At 44.6% G+C, this 21,478-nt stretch overlaps 1 protein-coding gene across 1 annotated transcript in view; it reads right to left on the reverse strand.

Moving 5' to 3' along the window:
- The window catches only part of SEC14L1 (SEC14 like lipid binding 1), a 47,212-nt gene that overhangs the window by 6,285 nt on the left and 19,449 nt on the right, over positions 1-21,478 (reverse strand). Inside the window, exons 3-12 of the mRNA XM_068151432.1 lie at positions 13,875-14,024; positions 13,655-13,786; positions 11,490-11,618; positions 11,028-11,262; positions 9,590-9,699; positions 8,686-8,875; positions 5,156-5,244; positions 4,123-4,193; positions 1,302-1,473; positions 910-1,044 (exon numbers count right to left, since the gene is read on the reverse strand). Coding sequence (XP_068007533.1) covers positions 910-1,044; positions 1,302-1,473; positions 4,123-4,193; positions 5,156-5,244; positions 8,686-8,875; positions 9,590-9,699; positions 11,028-11,262; positions 11,490-11,618; positions 13,655-13,786; positions 13,875-14,024 — 1,413 coding nt within the window. The remainder of the gene's footprint in view (positions 1-909; positions 1,045-1,301; positions 1,474-4,122; positions 4,194-5,155; positions 5,245-8,685; positions 8,876-9,589; positions 9,700-11,027; positions 11,263-11,489; positions 11,619-13,654; positions 13,787-13,874; positions 14,025-21,478) is intronic.

Genomic DNA, 21,478 nt, shown 5'->3' on the forward strand with positions numbered 1-21,478 from the left:
TGGGTTTTGCCAGCTTCCCAAGCTCCAAATTAGCTAGCACAAACTCTCTGCTCTGAAAGCTACTGCTGCAGCAAAAAGCAGCCCACTGAAGACAAACACATATTCTACTTTGCCATATGTAACTTCATTATCATTTGAGACCCCATCCGAACAGACCTAGGTGAATTCTCAGGAACAGTACAGAAACGACTCTCAGAGGTGTTACAGGGGCTTAAAAAAAGCAAGCCTGAAATGGTATTTTAATCCAACTGAGTTCAGAAAAAAGGCAAAGGCTCCAGCAAACGCCTGAGCTGCACTCCTACACCTCAGTCACACCACTGAGCCTGTGCTTGCAAAAACAATGCAGAGAGAAATCAACCTCGCAGCAGCACGGAGATGTTAAAATGCCAGATTCAATTGACACCCACAGCCTAGGCAGGAGACAGCTCCTAAGGCACATGGCAAGGGACTGAGAAATGACAGCATCCTGCAGTACACCCATTTCATTTTGTTTGCTGTGGGTCAATGCACACATTGCACTAGGAGACCTGGCTGTTTGTTAAGCCCTGCTAGCAGATGTGCCACATCTCCTTGGGCTCCCTATGGCATCAGTTAGTTCTTTTAGGTGATGACAAAGACTCTGCTGATTAGCTGATGGTGACAGCTCTTGCTCAAGTGCTGTGCTACCACAGCTGAACCTGACAGGTAACAGAGACTCTGGCTTTGAACTGTGCCTGGCTGTTTTGCTAAGCCGCTTGCTATTCGTGGTGGAGAAAAGTGGATCCAGAAGAAAACATTATGCCTGGCATCTTACAGCTCCAAACTATGTTAGGAATCATTCTGTGCTTCCAGGATTCTTTGTTTAGAGTGGAAGGAAAAGATAACCTCCCCCCAAGTCAAGTTGCTCTATGCAGTAGTTTGTATTCATACCATGCACTCTCCACCAAGGAAATCAGGGATAATTTCTTTATCGATGTAATCCAGCAGTCCCCCAGGACCCTGGTAGTCATTTCCAGCATAAATAAGGAATTTCTTCCTAGTGTTGTCATCAATGAATGGACTAACCTACAAACAAAGAGAAACAGAACAGATCAGGCTCCTGTATTGTTCTTGAGTCAATTCTGAAGGCACCAGTTGGATGGCATTATCCCTGTCACACAAAGAAGCTAAATTAGCCCCCTGTGCGAGCAAGCTCTCGGCGATGCTTCTAAACCCATTCCAGGAGTCCCCTAACACAGATCATTCCTGCTTTAGGAAACAGCTACAGCTGTGCAGCAACATGGGGAGAGTGAGCTGAGGAGAGCCTTGAGTTTCAAACCTACCAGTGTCCAAAGAACTGGGAATACTCGAGGTGCTCTCAGGATAAGGAGACGACCCAACGTCTCAGGGTAATTAGCTTCGACCACCTCAATGATTCTCAGCAATGCTTTGACTCCAGGTCGCCACAGATGTCTCATGTTCAGGCCTTCCAGATCCACCAGGCAGGTCCAAGAGCTGAATGTGAGATAAAAATAAAGCATTTTAGAGACATTACAAAAAAACAAAAAGGCAAACAACAAAACCAAAGGAAAAACCCCAAACAAAGCCAACCAAACTGAAGCCACCCAAACCCAAGCACCAAAATACACAAAAGAAGCCCAGAACAACACAAATTAAAGAAAAAAGAGGGGGAAATCTCAACAGCATTAAAATTCCCCTTCCTTATGCAAGTGTCTAATGTACTGAACATGTGATGACTCCCCCCTCCTTCCTGCATGCTTAGGTTTTCTTCTGTTTTACCTCCTTGCCTCGTGCTACCTTTAGACACTGGAGTTTAAGATCCTTAGAGCAGGAATTGCTGAAGTGTGTGCCAAGGAATACAATAAAATAGAATTAACCAGGTTGGAGAAGACCTTTGAGATCACTGAGTCCAATCTATCATTCAACACTACCTAATCAACTAAACCATGGCACCAAGCACCCCATCCAGTCTCTTCCTAAACAACTCCAGGGATGGGGACTCCACCACCTCCCTGGGCAGCACATTCCAATGGCCAGTCTCTCTCTCTGTGAATAACTTCTTCCTAACATCTACCCTAAACTTTCCCTGGCACAGCTTGAGACTGTGTCCTCTTGTTCTGGGGCTGGTTGCCTGGGAGAAGAGACCAACCCCCTCCTGGCTACAACCTCCCTTCAGCTAGTTGTAGACAGCAAGAAGGTCTCCCCTGAGCCTCCTCTTGTCCAGGCTAAGCAACCCCAGCTCCCTCAGCCTCTCCTCACAGGGCTGTGCTCCAAACCCCTCCCCAGCTTTGTTGCCCTTTTCTGGACACCTTCCAGCAGCTCAACATCTTTCCTAAACTGAGGAGCCCAGAACTGGACACAGGACTCAAGGTGTGGCCTAACCAGGGCTGAGTACAGGGCAGAATGACCTCCCTGCTCCTGCTGGCCACACTGTTCCTGATGCAGGCCAGGATGCCATTGGCCTTCTTAGCCACCTGGACACACTGCTGGCTTATGTTCAGCCTACTATCAACCAGTAGAGTTACAGATTACGTGCAATGATCCCCTTGCACATCACACATTCTCCCACAGACATTTCAGACTCCAGGAGAAGGTTAATGTGAAGCCAGAAAGGACCCTTTTGACAGCCAGCCCAAAACTGAGCCATTGCTTTTACTGGGAAATCAACTCAGCAGCCACACTGCTGCTGTGAAGCAATTCGCCACTCCCAGCACTGCCACACGTCACAGCTAATCCTGCTGTCACATCTCAGGGAGGAAAAGCTTTTTCTATAGGAAGAGAGATGTTCTTAATGCTAAATACTGAGCATCAGCATATGCTTTAGTGCCTTTCCAAGTTCAGGTCTCACCCTGGGCATGCATTCAAGATTCACAGCTGTGCTGCACCAGCCAGCATCCCTTAAATTATGCATAAGGCTTCTATGAAACCACAAACACTCCTCTGCTTCCCTTTAAATGTTTAATATCCAGCCCTTCAAAATTACTGCTACAAATGAAGATCTCCAGTAGGCAGCACCATTTCAGTTACACACATGAACCTCATCTCTTGGATTTGGACTCCCACTGAGAGCTAGGGCAGCAAGCTCTTTAATAGGGAAAAGATAAGCAGACATACTGTGCTTCCCTGAACCCTTAGGGATTAAAGGAAAGAGTCACAAATTGAAGAGAGTCCAAGAAACACTGTTCCTTTTCAGGGCCACTCCTGCATTCATTTCACACCCTTAAATCCATTTTGCAGATAACACTATCATAAGTGACCCCTACAATGCCTTAATGATGGGATAGCAGGCAATTTTTGCCTGAACTTCATGTGAGGTCATGCCAGTACTTGAAAGACTAGATGCCACCTTTCACAGGAGCCTTAAGCCTTTGCCTTGGGTCAAAATTTGGGTAAGAGCATATAATGATAGGAGAATACAAACAAGAACTGAGCATAGAGCCTTGGCATTCACTAGGGATAAACAAGTGACACCAAAACAATACCCAGACTACTGGAAAGGTTATCCATGAAATGATCATGGCCTTTTTTGGCAGCCTGTACCAACATCTGTCTAAAAACTCCCCCAGGAACAGAAATGGGAGTTGAGCTGCATTGCTTTGCAGACATTCAGCAGAAGAAAAGAGTAGCAGGAGAATGCTCCCCATGCTTTTAGATGAGGCAGAGTAGGTTTAAACTGGATCTTAGGAAGAAGTTCTTCAGTACAAGGGTCTGGAGAGTTTGGAATAGGCTGCCCATAGAGGCTGTGGATGCCTCCTCCCTGGGGATGTTTAAGGCCAGACTGGATGAGGCCTCGAGCAGCCAAGTCCCTGTCCATGGCAGGGAGGTTGCAGTAGATATCTCTGAGGTCCCTTCCAACCATAGCCATTCTGTAACTCTGTGTAGAACTATTATGAGCATGACACAGACTGCTGGAGCAGGTGGTGTTCCCTCAGGCCTGACCAGGCAGATTCCCTCTAGTGGTAACTGGGAAGGCTCCCAGTTAACTGTAACTGCTTGTATCTGCTTGCAAGGCACACATGCCTTGCCTTCACTTGTTCCATTCTAACTTTGCTCAGCAGCATCACACTGCCTGACATTCCCCCCCCTACACACACCATGAAACCAAGCAGTTCCCAAGGAGCAGACCCACCAGTTGCATTTTACCTTATTGGCCTGCCAAACACTTTCGTGTTCTCCTCACACCGCCTCAGTCCTTCCTCATTTATTGAAAGGACCTGCACAAGAAAACCCTTTGGTTAGAGAACAGCCTTAACTTCAGTAGCTAGGATAAAGGGGAAAAGAAGTTTCTCTCCAAAGATTAATTAAAACTACATGGCTCAAACATGTTTATTTTTCCCCCCAAGGAATGAACTAGAAAGCTCTCTGCTTACCCCACCGGTTGACCTTGTTGAAAAATAAACATGACTTTCCCTAAAAGCAGCAACTTGTAAACAAGGTCCTCCAGAAAACTAAAACCCTGGTGTGATACAGACAAGAAGTCTCCCTGCACTTCTGTCCTTTTAAGCATTGATTCACTGTTTACTCAGAAATTAAAGACCTTCTTTACGTCAACGAAAGTAACCCTGGAACAGTACTAGGGCAAATAAAATTCAGTATGTGGCTGGAAATGTCACTGGAAGAGAAAAAGTAAAATCCAGCCCCTGTTTCTAGTGGTTGCCATGGCCATGGCTGTCATTACTAGGAGTCAAAAAACAGCCTTGCAAAGCTGGAATTCTGCCAGCGCTCTGCTTGGAAACGGAGCAGATCCACACCAACGCTCTGAGCGATGCCTTTAGAGAAGGGAAGACTACAGGCAGTAACTTTCTCTGGAACAGTAAATGACTCTTATCCTTGGAATACAAGGCTGGGGGGAAAAATAAAGAAGATCTGAGCATAGCATTTTCTCTTCTGTGCAACTGCAGAGACTTGAAGCACTGCACAAACAGCAGAAGACTCTGTGAAAATGCTAACCAAGAACGCCAGCAGCTGCCAGGAACTACGCCTTTCCGCCAGCAGTTTGCAGTTGGAAAGAACGCAGAAAATCGGCTACCAGGAGCTTTCAGATGTATTCAAACCCAAACCAGCCAGCCAGAAAGCACATCAAAATATCCAGAGTGATGAATATCCTGGCAGGGCAGGAAATTTCTAAATGAAAGTATCACATTGCTAGCGACTTGCTGGCTGCAGAAGTACTTACGTAGCGAAGCAAGGCCTCTTCCCCGAGAGCTCGCACCAAGCCTTTGGTGTCCATCTGTCCCAACCTCAGCACGTACAGTGGGCGACCATCTGAGTAACAAGAACAAATGCATCAATACAACCTTTGTTTTCCCACAACAATAGGCAGTTTTGTGTTAAAAATCCAGATGGAAAGAAGCCAGTCAGTCCAAACTTTGTTGTACAGCTGGGAAGAGGAAGAGCCTGGAGCAAATGGCAACATAAAAACTTTACCCTGTCCAGCTACGCCCAAAGGTGACCTGTAAATCAGATGTCAAAGTCTAATGGAGACATCTGGATGCAAAAATAGCTCCCCATCTGCAAAGAAAAGTCCAAAGTCCATGCACTTAAACAAATACATGGGTACACACATCATCTTGATATAGACAGCTAAAGACAAAGGACTAATTAGCTGCCAGGAGAATTGGATGGAAGAAAAGGTGGAACCCATTAGCATAGTGGAGGAGCTGTAACAAAGGCTGAGTGAGTCTTCTATCAAGCATGATGCAATACTGCTCTGGAGAGCTCACAGCAACCTTTCTGGAGCAGAGGCTATACTGAGTTCTGGAAATCAATGAAAGCAAGTGTTAACCCAGAGCCTTGCTTTCTGCAGGATTTGCTGAAGTCACAGCTCCCAGCGGTGTCATTACACACTATGCGGAACTGGCACGCAGCCTCTCTTATGCAGGTTAAGCCTGGAGACAACAGACTCTGCTCCAGAGATCAGTTTCAGATGGACCCTCTGCCTTCAAAGCCTTGCCTTTTCACAGTCACCTTGCTGCATACTGGGGCACCCTGGTACTGTCCAGGATACAAAGGCATTAAGCTTAACATCTGCATTGGCTGAATTTGAGAATCAAAGCTTGCATCCTGGCTCTTCAGAGTAGGAGCTAGTTTGAAACAGCTTCCATCCCCCGCCCAAAGCTGGGAGGCATTTTTAAATCTTTGCTTCATCTGTTCTAGCACACAAGCTAAATAATCCCCAGCTTGTGAAACTGAATGTGCTAGGATACACCATTAAAAAAAAAAATATTAAAAAGAAAAAGCTTTCTACATAAAGATCTCCCTGAGGTCCTGGTGTCTGTTTAGCTTCTCCTCTCAGCTTAAGAAGGACACTGAGACTCTTGAATGCATCCAGAGAAGGGCAACGAGGCTGGGGAGAGGCCTCGAGCACAAGGCCTACGAGGAGAGGCTGAGGGAGCTGGGGTTGCTTAGCCTGGAGAGGAGGAGGCTCAGGGGAGACTTTATTGCTCTCTACAACTACCTGAAGGGAGGTTGTAGCCAGGAAGGGGTTGGTCTCTTCTCCCAGGCAATCAGCACCAGAACAAGAGGACACAGTCTCAAATTGCGCCAGGGGAAGTTTAGGCTGGAGGTGAGGAGAAAGTTCTTCCCAGAGAGAGTTGTTAGCCATTGGAATGTGCTGCCCAGGGAGGTGGTTGAGTCACCATCCCTGGAAGTGTGCAAGAGGGGACTGGACGCGGCACTTGGTGCCGTGGTTTAATAGTCATGAGGTGTTGGGTGACAGGTTGGACTTGATGATCTTTGAGGTCTTTTCCAACCTTACTGATTCTATGATTCTTTCCTCCAACTGCAGAGAGGTATCAAATTATCATTATGTGCTTTGGGACACAATGAAAAAGAAACTCTCAAGACATGCTGTTACCAAAAAACCCAAGCACCAACAAAAAAACCCAAACAACCAAAAGTGCAGAGTCAAAGCAAATGATTTACTCGGCAAAGACACTACCCCCGTGAAAGCTCACACTGCTCTGTATTTTATTAGGTAGTCTAAGAGAAAGTGTTGTTTTAACCCCAGCACACACTTATCTTGGAATGTGCTCTTTAGCTTTCCAAACTCTAAATAAAAAGTGTTATTAAGCTTGACAGCAGGTCTCCCTCCCTTGCAGATGCACAAGCATCCAAAGCCAAACCAACAGCTTACCAACCCTGCTCCACCCAAATGACACGCGAGGCAAGGTCTCAGCTGACAGAGCTGCCTTATCACTCTGTGTTTCATATCCCATTAGAGCTTTGTGACTTAAAAAGCCCTGTTTGGTGGAAACAGCCCTGTCAAAATAAAAGCCACTCAGATGTACAGAAAGCTGTGCTAATTGCAAGCCAAAAGACTAACTTGTATTCGCTTGCGCTAACAGCTCATTCCAGGCAACATGCTCCACAATCCCTGCTGCCTTTTTGCTTTGGTGCTAACAGCTGTACAGAACTCAGCTGGCCTAAGCTGGCACATTTTGCATGTGTAGGAGGAAAGGGGAAACACTAGAAAGAAAGCTTTAAAAAAAAGGAACCTTCCACTGTAAAAATTTAAATTATAGAGAGCTGCTCAGTTTTGAAATTCTGTTTGCAGCATTGTGGGCACACTGCAGAGAGATCAAAGGTACTGGAGGGGAAGGGAGGGGGGCATGAAGTTCACCACAAGACTGAAGAACTTCTCAAAAAAACATTAAACAACCCTTTGATGCATTCTGTACCTTTCTACTCCCTGGCAGGACCCAGTTACGTGCTATTGACAGAGGAAGTCGGCAAAGCACGACAAGGCACTGACAAAGCCAGAATGTATTCCCAGCTCTGTTCCCTTGCAATCTTTCCAAGCATATTCTCATTTTTCATTTTCTCAGTCTGAGGGCTGTCAAACCCAAAGCAGCAGGGAAGAGCCATTCAAGCTCTTCAGCTTTACAGTGATTAAACTTCTGCTGCGTCCTCCCTGTCTTCTGGCCACTAATGCTGACAGCGTCCTGTCCTGTCTCACACGCTTCACGCACCAGGAAGAGCTAGCAGAAACAACGGTGCCTAGTGGGGAAAAGACTCCATCAGAATACAGATAGCTCACAGTAAGATTGTTTCCTTATCTAAAGAGCCCAGCTTGCCTCAAGCTACAAATTCCAAAATGTTTCATTTCTATGTATGTGTCAGTAACAAGATCAGCACATGATACAGCAAGCAAAGGGATAGGGGAGGGTGTCAGGCACAGCCAACCGTGTTTGAAAGCTCTGGCCATGGATCACCATACAAAGGCAAGTGAGCCAAAGCTGCTTCTCTTCTTAAATAAACCTGCTCTATTTGATGTTTTTGCAACATCTCACTTCTCATCATTAAGCTGATTGTAATGCCAAATAAGTATTCATTTATGCCATCAGCAGACTTGCACAACACCAGAAATAAGTTGATTAGAAAGATACACTTATTTACAAACATCTTTTAATCATTGAAAGGGAATACTCAGCATTTGCATAACACCCTTCTAAGCATCTCTGAGCACTACAGAACTGCAACTAATAACTTTCTTTAAGCTACTGGCAAAGCAGAGCTCTTCAGCATTAGTCAGAAAGATTAGGACCTAGGAATCTGCCTCCACCAACTGAGGAGTTGGCAACATCGATTTAAATGCGTTCAGTACATAACTAGAGCTGACTGGGAAGATAGTTGTTAGGAGGGACAACAGACACCTTTAATTAAGGCCATAAAAAGGCTGTTCAGGATCCACCCTATAGAGCTTACCTTTATCATGGTGATGCCAGCCTCCTGCATAGTAATCTTGGAGCACTTGAGGAGGGTTCCAGGTGTCTAGAATGTAGTCCACCTGGTGCTGCTTACGCCACGTCAGTGACTGGCAAAGGATCTCTCTTGCTTTATCAATGTTGAAGTCCCGGGCACGCAGAAACCTTAAAATGTGCTCATCCTTTGGGATCTGTTAAGGAAAACCACAGCAAAACACCACCTGATTTTGGATTCAAGCTTTGAAACAAGAACAAAACCAAACAAACAAACAACAGAAGCTGAAGAAGGTGCAGCCCAGATGGAATTAACCCTCCGAGTTACTCAAGCAAATCAGTTTTTGTTTGCAACAAAACCAGGTATGCCCTGTCAGAGAAGGGATACAAATACTTCATGAACTCTAATGCAATCACTTACACCTGTGTGAATACACTAAACCAGTTCAGTTTCAATGAATCTAGGGCCAAAACACAGGCTGTGTTTCATTGCAAAGTAAAAGGAAGCTGAGACACATGCACTGGAAAACCCCAGCCTTGCTGTGAGGGATTTAAGTGGCCACATAGCTTCCCTCTCAGTACTGCACTTAGGGACATACATTTGAGATGATGATGTTTGGCCAAAACAAAGAAAGGTAAAATTAAGGTTATTGCAGAATGAGGCAGACTTATAAAAGTGATATTCCCCTGTGCTGCTCACTAACACTGAGAGGCTGTCACCCTGATCATTTAAGCACCTCTGCTGGCCATGTCAGCTGGACACTCACAATGAACTTCATCTGCTGCCACTGTACAGACTTAGGTTCTGACCATGGGGGACCACTAACAAGAACTGTTAGACACAGGAGTTGTGGCATGATGTCCCATCTGGTCCACTTTGTGTATCACACAAGAGACCAAGAGTAACTTACTTTGCCTTTGTGTGTCTCCTGGAGCCACTGTCTCAGTCGAATGAGGCAGCTCTCCTGTATTGGTGTCAGGTCACCCAGATAGCGCTTGATGTAGTCTGCGTCTAGCTTGTCTGCAAGGAGATGTACATGTGATTAGAGTGGTCCTCAGCTGACCTAGTCAAAACGGCAAGTGATCCTGTCTGCTGATATCTGAAGCAGAGAAGCAGCTGCTCTGTGTTCTGTGCAGTCAGAACAGAACAAAGTTTCTTTGAATCAATTGAAAGATGAGTAAGGCAACACAGAGAATCATCGTGAAGCAAAAGGAGTCATTCTTCTGCAGCTAAGAGAGGAGTAAAACCAAATATTTATAAAAGCATTTTGCCAATAGATTCAGATTTGTCAATCCACAGCACCAAAGGGCTTGCTGCTTCTGGAAATACTTAAGAGAAGCTTTGATCTAAATCTCACAGTGCAAGATTTTTCCAAATTCCCTTATTAACTGGGGGAGGAGGGTATAGCAGAAGACAGTGCCCAGAGAAGCCTTCAGCCCTTTCCTCCTCATTATTCCTACAGTTAAATCCATCCCAGAAATTCAGGGCAAGAAGTAGGCCATTCATTTGCAACCTAATCAGCAGCAAAGTGAAGAGTTTTACCACTTGTGTCTGCTCTTCATTTTCTAAAACGCAGCCATTAAGAGATGCAGAAACTGGACTAGCCCAAACAATTGGTGTAATAATCCACTTACAGCAAATCAAACAGCAAGTGGAAGATGCTGTATCAGGGTAACCTTAAGCTCTTTCATCAGGGTGACAAATGCAAGCATCACAAAAGAAACCACCATTATCAAAGGGCATGCAAAAGCAAAAAATGCATGAGAGCTTACATGAGAGCTTACATAACACAAGAGGTGTTGGGTAAAGGGTGAGTGCCAAGAGGATGGAGCCAGGCTCTTCTCAGTGATGCCCCATGACAGAACAAGGGGCAATAGGTGGAAGTTGAAGCATAGAAGTTCCATGTAAACATGAGGAAAATTTTGTTTCCTGTCAGGGTGACAGAACACTGGAACAGGGTGACAGAACACTGGAACAGGGTGACAGAACACTGGAACAGGCTGCCCAGGGGGTTTGTGGAGTCTCCCTCTCTAGAGATACTCAAAACCAGCCTGGATGTGTTCCTGTATGATCTGGTATAGGTGATCCTGCTCTGGCAGGGGAGTTGGACTAGATGATCTTTTGTGGTCCCTTCCAGCCCCTAACATTCTGTGATTCTGTGACTGGAGCCAGGAATGTGAATGTCTTAACATGAAGGGAAACATATTCTTTGTGTACTTCAGCTCGGCACTCTCCTGCCAAAGTCCAACTGTCTTAATTAAGACAGCAGCTTCATGCCCAGTAGTTGGGCAGCAAAAGGAATGTAATGGTTTAGTGCAAGGGCTCATTCTCATAGCCCTCCATCATACCATCAGGGGTTCCCGCTGTGGGCTCCGAGGGGCTGCTGGAGGTGTTGAGGATCTCCTTGTTGTTCAAGCCTTCCTTTGTGGCAGAGTCAGGTATGTTAATAGCAGGTGAAACCAGCCGTCTGGTGTGGGATGTGCTGCTCTCCAGTTTACATGCAACAGGAGGGGTCCAGCGAGGAACAAAAGTTATTCCTTCTTCCTCCAGCTGCTTCAGGTAGTATTCTATTATTTCTTTTCCCTTCAAAAAGGAAAACTTACTTTAGCTGCTAGAGACACTCATTTAGACACAGAAAGGACTGGGCTGAAAACCTATTAAGCGGTCAGACCTCTCTAGAGATTCCACTTTAAAATGCAGACCGCCAAAAAATACTGCCCCAGGCTGAAGAGCAGCCTGTTCCTTAGCAGCAGCTACACTGTCTGTTGGTAACAGGGAGCCAGGCACCTCCTGCATGACTGCCAGCTCACCTTTTTGATATTGCTGGTGTACTGCTTCATGGCAATCTTTTCCACTGTGCTTTCAAATCCAAAGAAAGACTTTATATCCAGACTTGCTGACTGCTCAAAACAGGTCCAGTCTTCATTGTCAGGATGAACCTGTTAGTTAAAAGGAGGTCATACAGCTTAGTTACCCATTTAGTGCTTTTTCCTCACAGTATTTGTAATGACTGTTTCTCATTTTACAAGTTCACAGAGTCAAAAGCATTCAAGTGGAACATACAGCCTTTTGCTCCATTTGCCAAACATGGTTCAGAAAAGGTGACACTGCAGAAAAGGCTGAGGAGGCCTTCCTCTAGTCCCAGGGCCACCACACTGACAAGAAAGGAGAGGGTGAAGAAATACTAGTGCAGCAGGCAAGAGCCAAAGGACCAATACATCTCTTCAAATAACTCTTATCTCGTGCTAGATAGGGGCTGTGACTGTAGTGTATCTGTGGAACAGGTCAAAATACTCCACAGTGACCTTTGTGCTGCTGCAGGTTAGATCAACAGACTGAGGCCAGCCAGCTTGAGAACAGCAGCACGAGCACTTCCAAGCACTGTAGTCTAGACATGTTTGCGCAGACTGCAAACAGGTTTTGTAGACTGAAAACCATTTTCCTTTGTTGTCCTATGATAATGGTACAGAAAGAAGGGGAAGCTTCTCATTCTGTTGACAGCTGAATAAGCTTAGAGCACTTCCAGCTTTCTTCTTAGCTCATTAGCTTGCTGAGAGTCAATCCTGAAACAGAGATTTTACTGCTTACAGTTGGACTAGATCTTAAAGATCTTTCCCAACTTAAATGATTCTATGACATGATTGATGATGATACACTGAGGGAAATCTGTTTTCTAACCTCTTTTCAGCTAAAGAAGACTTGTGCAAGGAATTTCCAGGCTGGGCTCTGAATTTGTGGCTACACAAACATTACATAAGGCTGGATTTCTGGGCATTCAGCTGTCCTGATGCCTTAAGGTCCCTTTCCCCATCAAAACATGTTCAGATTGATTGGGATCAGTATCAACACTTTACAAGGAGACAACTACAGGAACAAAATCCAAACATTTCCTTTCATTTGCTTCTTGAATTAGGGAGTGGGGGGGGGTGGGGGTAAAAGAACAGCTTGCACAGCACAAACAAGTACAAATCACAGTAATAACATTTAAGAACCTTCTGTTCCTCTCATAAATTCAATTATAAAATAACTTTAATAAGAATTAACTTCTTAAAATACTTTATTCTTCCATTCCAAACCTGGCTTGTATTTACCTACTAACTCCTTGATCAAATACAGCAAGGGCAAGAAGTGCTGTGTCTTTGTACAAACTTACCACATGGAATCTTCTGTTTAGCATTTCTCTTGCTTAAACAGAGCTTTCACAGAAAAAAATAAATGCAGGTGGAAAAAGTATCTTTGAATGTGCCTTAGAAATAATTGGTTTATTATTGTTATTTCTGCAATCAAATGATAGTGTTGAGTGGGTCTGACATCCAGTGGCCTTTTAACCATCTTCTGCACACAACAGAAAACTGCATGAAAAAAAGGATGTTGCCAGACAAATAAATATTTCTAGCTTTGATGTGACCTTTAACATTAATTTGAAGTTTCAGTGCCGCACTTGTGTGCTGTATGAACTTAGGAGCATAGCTAGCTAAGTCATTCAGAAAAAATAATGAGCACAGCAGTTAAGCGCAGCACCAAACTCCTTAGTAGCAGAAAAGGTCTGCACTGAGGACCAAGAGTGATGGAAAGAATTAGGTTAAAACACAGCTGACTTAAACATTTGCCTGAGCTGAGCAGAAGGCAAATAAACTGTGCTGAACTTTTAACAGTTCTGTCAGGGTATCATCAGCCTCACCAAGTCCCACACTGGGACCACAGATTTGCCTAAGCAGAGCTGTCAAACAGCAAATTATGTTGTGTTCTGCTCTCTGAGAACATGCTCAAGCAAGAGGGTGCCAAGCTTGCTTTAGTTCTTCAAGCAAGTATGTTACATTTAGCACTACCAACAATTAGCACTCATGATGGTGTGTTACCGTCATTTTTTCTTGCAAGACAAAAGCCAAGAACAACACAGCTTCTCTTTGTGAGTCCTGAAATATAAACTCTGATTTAGTTCCATCTGTGGCACCACCAAGAGCCTGTTACTCACTGTGTAAGAGCAGTGCTCATTAATAATGACCCTGTTGGAGAAGGTTTCATTGTAGGCTTCGATATGCAAAGTCCTTTCTCGTCTGTTCAAAGAATTCTTCTGGACAAAGTAGACATAATCCACTCCTGCAATCTGAGGAAGATGAGATAGAATTCATTAAGGTACAATACTTATGTGGAAGAATACCAGAAGTATAAAACAGGCACTTCAGCCTAATCACCTTTTTCAACAGCCGTGGTGCATCGATGTCCAGCTTGCAGCGCCGCTCAATCACGTGGATGGAATCATCCTCACTCTTGTATTCATTTACAGTGTCACTGGCAACAAACATAGGGATCAGAGGGCATGTAGGAAACCTTCTTTCATATGCCTGTAAAGATGGAAAGAGAAGAAAACAAACTATCATCACAATTTAGTCCTGAGGGGATGCGTGAGGCTGCTCTGCTGACACCACCAGCATTTGGAGGCACAATGCACTTCAGACCTTGTCTGAGCCCTCCTGGAGTCCACATCACAGCTGAAAAACAGTCACAGTGCATTCCAAACAATCCATATGTCACTAATATAGCCCTTTCCAGGTTAAACAACTTTTAAAACACATGAAATATCCCATTTCTCCCCTCCCTCCCCAGAGGAAATTGCTCATTCCATGCAATGCCAATCATCTTGTCAGCAGAGCCAGCAAAATAAGACCCTCTAGTTCTAAAATACCACAAGACAAAACAATTATGTGTTGGATTAAGAAAACCCACATGGCAATTATTGGTGTTTCACCAAGCTCTCTAGAGGGTTTTCATACAGCTCCCAAAGGTCTAATAAAACCATTCCAAACCCTATTTCTCAAGCTAACGGAGCTCTTGAGCTCCCTGTACACAGTCATTGCGGCGACGTCACTGCACGGTTTGTCAGCTCACAGTTTTGTCCAACAGCACCCAGGCAGGCTCCCCACTACAATGAGGCCACTTCAGACCTCTCAAAATATAAAAAACCTCTTCTGCAATAATCCAGAGCTAGCAATAAATAGCTTTGATTCTGCTTAAAGGATATAGTCATGTAAATAAGTTCATCTCTTAAAGACTTGGCACACAGAAGACAGTGTTAAATCAGGCACACTTGGGAAGGGCAGTTAGGAAGCTGCTAAGTCTTTTAAGTCAGTCTTATTAAGATCAGTCAAACAGGTAACAGGGAAATGGGAGCTTTGCCCATTTTGGTTTCAGAACAACTGTGGCTGGAGAATCATAGACTCATAGAATGGTCTGGGTTGGAAGGGACCTCCAAAGGTCTCGCCCAAACCTCAAATGCAACATAACTTAGTTCTTTCCCCTTTCTTTTCTTTCCTCATCATTACTGCACCACCACTTCTCTTGGGCTTTTTTAATTCATGGGGTAGCAGTAAAGTAACTGATTCTTTAGCCCTCTTTCCACATGCACTATCACCTAGAAAGGTTAGGTTAGGATAGAATTAATCAGGTTGGAAGAGACCTTTGAGATCACTGAGTCCAACCTGTCACCCAACACTATCTAATCAACTAAACCATGGCACCAAGCACTCCACCCAGTCTCTTCCTAAACACCTCCAGGGATGGTGACTCCACCACCTCCCTGGGCAGCACATTCCCATGGCCAATCACTCTTTCTATGAAGAACTTCTTCCTAACATCTACCCTAAACTTTCCCTGGCACAGCTTGAGACTGTGTCCTCTTGTTCTGGGGCTGGTTGCCTGGGAGAAGAGACCAGCCCCCACCTGGCTACAGCCTCCCTTCAGCTAGTTGTAGAGAGCAATAAGGTTTCCCCTGAGCCTCCTCTTCTCCAGGCTAAGCAACCCCAGCTCCCTCAGCCTCTCCTCACAGGGCTGTGCTCCAAACCCCTCCCCAGCTTTGTTGCCCTTCCCTGGACACCTTCCAGCAACTCAACATCTTTCCTAAACTGAGGGGCCTAGAACTGGACACAGTTGGCCCAGATGATTCTTGAGGTCCCTCCCAACCTGGCTTCTATGATACTGATCAGAACCTAGTTGGCTTTGTGAAAAGGAAGGATATGCAAGGTGTCTCTATTCAGTAGAAAATGTCAGTGACATAAATGAAGTAAATTTGAGAGCAGAACATGAAGCAATTCTTCAAAAGAGCTAAAATATCCACTCTGTCCTTTGAGATGATTTTAAGTGCTCTGAATATAGCTGGGCTGAAGCACAGGAATGGCACCAAGAGGGAGAGGGTGTGGAGGAAAACAAGCAGCAGCTGCAGAAAATATGCAATGGTGGCTCTGGGAGAGAAAAGGTCTCTTAATTCTCTCTTTAGAAGAGCAAAAATAGTTTGTTACCAGGGTTCAAACACAGCTTGAACAGTGTTACTACGGTGCCAGTGGTGCAATGCACTAAAACAGCAGCAGCTTTTTTCCCCTCATGCAGGCTTTTAAACCACTTTGCAGCCCAATTGTTCATAAAGCTCCTCTGTAGCCCCCTAGAAGTACAAGCAGTGAACAAGCACACGTGCTCCTTCTTTGAGGCTCTGCATCTGTGCACAGCTGCTTTTGTTTAAATGAAGAACAGAAACAATTTCTGGGTTGAGAGATGTGCACAATAGAAGTGACAGAGCATTAGTGTCATAACACAACAGTGAGCAGTGGGGGGAAAAATAAAACCTCTCAGAGCTCCAGAAGAAAGGAGGATGGGTCCTATTCACAGGGTATGAGGAGTCCCTTATTTCTTTGGTGAAGCTCTGCATATTTTGTTGTTGTTCAAGAATCTCTCAGCCCTTTCCCTGAAGGAGTCCCAGCATTCTTGCTGAATTAATCCCTATTTTAATTTTATTGACAGCAGTTCAATGTTGTCCTCAGCCAGGAAAGATTTCCAGAAGAGGCAGAATGGAGCAGCACTCCTGCTCTTCAGCTTGCTTCCTTTACCGCTTATTTCTCTTTTGAGGAGCTTATGTTACAGACAGGAGAGTAGAAGATCTCAAAATGTTTTCCTCACTCTCTTCAAAGTATTTTTGCTTCTTGATGATAACAAATTTTCCCCATGTGAGCAGCCTCCTCTCTGCCTCTTTGCAAGTCTTCATTGCACCTATTGCTGCATTTCTTCATCTTAGCTCCCCAAATGTTTCCCATTTATCCTGTGAACACTTGCAAATCACAACAGTACCTGTTCATAAGCGTTTATTGAACTGTGAGCATAAAAATGCCCGAGAAGAATTTGTTCTGAATGGGAAGGCTGAATTGAATGTGTTCATCTTGGAAGAGAACAAAATAATTATCTGCCAAAAGCTGGCAAGCTCAGTGCTTACAGCAACAAAGTACTTGAAGGCTTGAAAGTGATTAACAGCGACACAGGATTCTTTCTCCCTGAAGAACAGGCACAGAGAGTATTGAAAACCGTTCACAGGCAATTTTATTGGGCTCTTAAATTAGGCTGGTTTTATTTCTTCATGTACCATTGCCAATATGTTCTTGTAGTGCATCATTTCTCAGCACTGCCTTGTCTGGAGAAAAAGTGATTATAGTAAACCACAGCCCCATCATAATATTCCATCTGATTTAAGCACAGCTGCCTCTGCCACACGTGGCAAACAGTTCTCCTTCACGCTGCAGAGAGGGCAAGAAAAAAAGCTGCTCAAATGGGCAACACAGATCTGGCTTCACCCTGGACCAACACAGGACAAGAAGAAAACCTGTAGTTTGGGGTACACCACAGTCAGAGACACATGAGTCCAAGCTGCACATGCATCACCAAGACTAGAGCTATAAAAAGAGCATGAGAAGAGAAAAGAAAGATCAAATGCTGTTGCTTCTTTCCTAATACTACAACTGAATGGCATTTTCTGTGTTATGAAGGTGTCCTGAACCAGGGATTGTGTCTCAAGTCCAGCTTTGCAGACAGGAAATAACTGACTGCATTATCCAACATTCCTTTAGTGCTCTGATAAATACAAGATGACACACATTTTTTCCTGTATGAGAGGGGCTCTCTTTACAAATCAAGTCATTAGATACTACACACCTTTCTCTCAGGACTTCAGTTGCACTATATAGCTACAATCACAGAGGGCAATTATTTCCTCAAAGGCAAAGCAATCCTGATGGATTCACTGCCAGAATGGAATGCTGTTGCTGTAGGACTAAATGCATCTAAGGAGGTTTGGGTTGGAAGGGACTTTAAATATCACCTAGCTCCAAAGCCCCCACCATGGGCAGTGACACCTTCCATTAGATCAGGTTGCTCAAAACCTTGCCCAACCTGACTGAAGACTTCCAGGGATGGGGCACCCAAAATCTCTTTGGGCAACCTGGGCCAGTGTCTTGCCTCCCTCACAGTGAAGAATTTCTTCCTTATACCAAATTGAAATCTCCCTTCTTATAGCCTAAAGCCATTACCCCTCATCCCATCACTACACTCCCTAAAGGAAAGTCCCTCCCTTTTAAGTACTGAAAGGCCACAAGAATAGAATAAACCAGGTTGGAAGAGACCTTTGAGATCATTATGTCCAACCTATCATCCAACACCACCTAATCAACTAAACCATGGCACCAAGCACCCTATCAATCTCCTCCTAAACACTTCCAATGATGGTGACTCCACCACCTCCCCAGGCAGCACATTCCAATGGGCAATCACTCTCTCTGTGTAGAATTTCTTCCTAACCCCCAGCCTAAACCTTCCCTGGTGCAGCTTGAGACTGTGTCCTCTTGTTCTGGTGCTGGTTGCCTGGGAAAAAAGACCAGCCCCCACCCAAAAAGGGTTTCCCAGGAGTCTTCTCCAGGCTGAACAACCCCAACTCTCTCAGCTTGTCCTCACAGCAGAGGGGTTCCAGCTCCTTCATCATCTCTGTGGCTTGCTCTGAACCCACTCTAACAGGCCCACAATTTTCTTGGGCTGGGGTCTCCACAGCTGAGCACAAGGATGTTGCAAAGCTGTTACTTAATTTTGTGATTTCCTTCTGCCACAATTCTAAATAACAGAGTGTGTGGAGATTCTGGTCTGTAACAGTAGTAAAAAGTGCAGGCGTGCTCATCCTCAAAGCCTCCACAGCTGGTGCTGGGCTTGACAGGAGAAGTCACAACGCCTCTTTGGCTAAGAGACATCTGTGTGCAGAGCTTTCAAAAAGAAACAGAACAAGATTTTAAGCCTGCAACTCTGTTGTTCCCTAATAATGTATTTTGACAACTCCCCACCAGCCTCTGGAACGTTTGTGTACTGCCATGCATTAGAAGCTGGCATTGTGCATCAAGGGGGAAAAAAAAAACCTCACCACAGAATAGTGAAGCAGCTTGAACTTCCAATTTCACAGGCTCATTATATAAGCCCTTAACTTTCTTAATGCATGTTAACAGTGAGAGCACTGACAAGCATAATTTCATCCAAAATAGCACCGTATTAAAGCTGCTTTTCCAACTGCTTCCCTTAGCAACTCATGTTCAGAGCAGAGGCAAAATAACAGGATTTATTTTACTTTTATCCTTGCTACTATTTCAGCTATGTTTAAAGACATGAAAGCAATTCAGAAGTGAGGTTATTTTAAATCCACTGCAGTCGCGTTTCATACCCAAGGGAATTAAGACTTGCTGTCACCGCTGCCCCGAGAGTTTGGGGATTCTGGTATCAGCACTAACAGGATCTTTTCAAACCACCACCTTTAGAACACTGTGTAGGTATGACCCCAACCCGGTTTTCAGAAGGGCCAAGGACTCTCTTCTGGCTTTTTGCTTTTCAAGTCATGCCCAGGGCTAACAAAACAATAGGCATGTGCTCAGGCCTCGCTGGGGAAAGTCTGTCATTTATGCAAATATTTACTCAGCTTCTCTGACCAGATTAACATATTCCCAGTCTCCTGCCTTAAGGCTAGAGACTGTGCAGTATTTCCACAGGATGACTCAAAAATAATTTCTCTACTTAAGATAAAGAAAAAAGATGTAACAAAACTTGCAAACAATCTTACACTGTGATGTTTACTCTTACTGTAGCTGAATCCTCCAAAGAGACCTAAGTAGGAAGTAGGAATTTGCCACTATTCTGACAATTGAGCATGTTGAATTCTTTCTTAACAGCTTAGCTTGTTCAGCTGTTTGGGGCGTTGCTTGATGTTTTCTGCTCCAAATTTCTAGAACAGCAACCTTCCAAGAGTAGCAGAACATCCTCAAAGGTCACCTCAAGAGAAGACATGAAGAGATTCACCCTGGCAATCAAATCTAGTGCACTGCACTTTGTGTATGCACACAGAGCTTATTTGCTGCCTGCAACACCTGACCATCTTTGGGGACCGATCTGCAAGCCCTGCTAACACTCTCTGTGCTCTCCTTTCCACTTCCAGTATGTGGAATTTCTGAATTTTTCATAAACACACATGAAATAAGAATTATCACTCAAGCAGGATGCTGCCCTAGCCTGGCAGGCTGCATTCCAGCAGCTGTGTATCCCTCTGTCCCCTGCCTTCCCCTGCATTAGAGCACTGTAGATCAATAGGAAAAACATTGACTCATGAGAGGTCAACCAAGAGGTATCAAATTCTTGGCAGCTGCATTTGGAATGAAACAATTCTGGATTAACTCTCACAAATCAGTAAATCCCTTCTCGCCTCCCATATACTGCTGTTCACAGCTCTTCCCCAGTCTCTTTATAACACACACATGCATTTAAAAATCCTTCTACAAAGAAGCGTGCATCTCAGTGCCACTCTGTCTCAGGGATGTCAGTTCACATGTTAGTAATCAGCTCAGGGGCGTGTGGGTGGAAGGAGGCAGATGGTTAGAGCGGATATACCTCAAAAGCTCTGGAATTAGTTTTCTGGTAAGGTAGCACAGGAAGGGGAACATCAGCTGGGCTGCAGTTTGGGAAAGGAAAAGCATCTTTAAAACAGGTACTCAGCTCTTTGGAAAGGAACATCTCTGGGAAGCCAGTACTGGAGGCCATGCAGTTCCTCCACAGGCTGACCTCACGGCTGGAAGGCAGCCCCTGCTGCCATGCACACAGCACAGTTGTGCTTTTTGCATCTAACTTCCCCCATCAACACAGATCTCCACAGCAGCCCTTGTTCCAAGTAGGCTTAAGTGGTTTCTTCTCCACCATGTTTTCACTTCATTAAATGCTCTCATTTAGGAAGAGAGAAGTTATTCTCTTACTGCTGGGAAACAAAGGCTGCTTGGCAGTAACTCAGTACTCTCTCTCTCTTTGGGAAAGACCAAGAAGGCTTTAGTAACATAAATGAGGCTTATGGGGACTGCAGACAACCTACCCAACTTGTGAGAGGCAGGCTCAGCCCCATGAATAAACTGCTGTACATCATCTGAAACAAAGTTTTTCCTTATCCACATTTCTGGCCCTTGACAAGTATGAGGTAGTTTAACCAACCTTATTTTTGACTTGTCTGGCCCATTCTATGCCATCAAGATTCAACTAGTCAGGTTTTCAAAGTGGTGAGATGGTAACCAAACACACAACTGGCATTTGGAAAAGTGGGTACTAGATGCCAGAGTCCTTCCCTCCTGCTTCTCAGCACTGTAGAGACCATTGACTTATTCCAAAAGCGGGGGAAAAAAGAAGGGTGTTTAAACCTCCAATTGCAACTTCTACCTTTGAAAAGTCTTCAAAAGGAGCAAATCAGAACTAGGACAAAACATCCTCCTCCACAGCTTTTGCAGCTAGATTCTCCAACGGTTAACCTGCTGGCTATCACAGCAAGATCAACAAATAGAATGTTTGCATAACAACTTATCACTGAACTGGATTTAGGCAATGGGAAAGTACACCAGGAAATAGCTTGGGTGGAAGCCTCTTGTCCTGGATAACATCGTAATCTTTAACCTGAATGAGAGCTACTTCAATGATTTGAAAG

Source organism: Melanerpes formicivorus, unplaced genomic scaffold, assembly GCF_026170545.1.
Source record: "Melanerpes formicivorus ecotype bairdi unplaced genomic scaffold, bMelFor1.0.p_v2 SCAF_21, whole genome shotgun sequence".
NCBI lineage: Eukaryota > Metazoa > Chordata > Aves > Piciformes > Picidae > Melanerpes > Melanerpes formicivorus.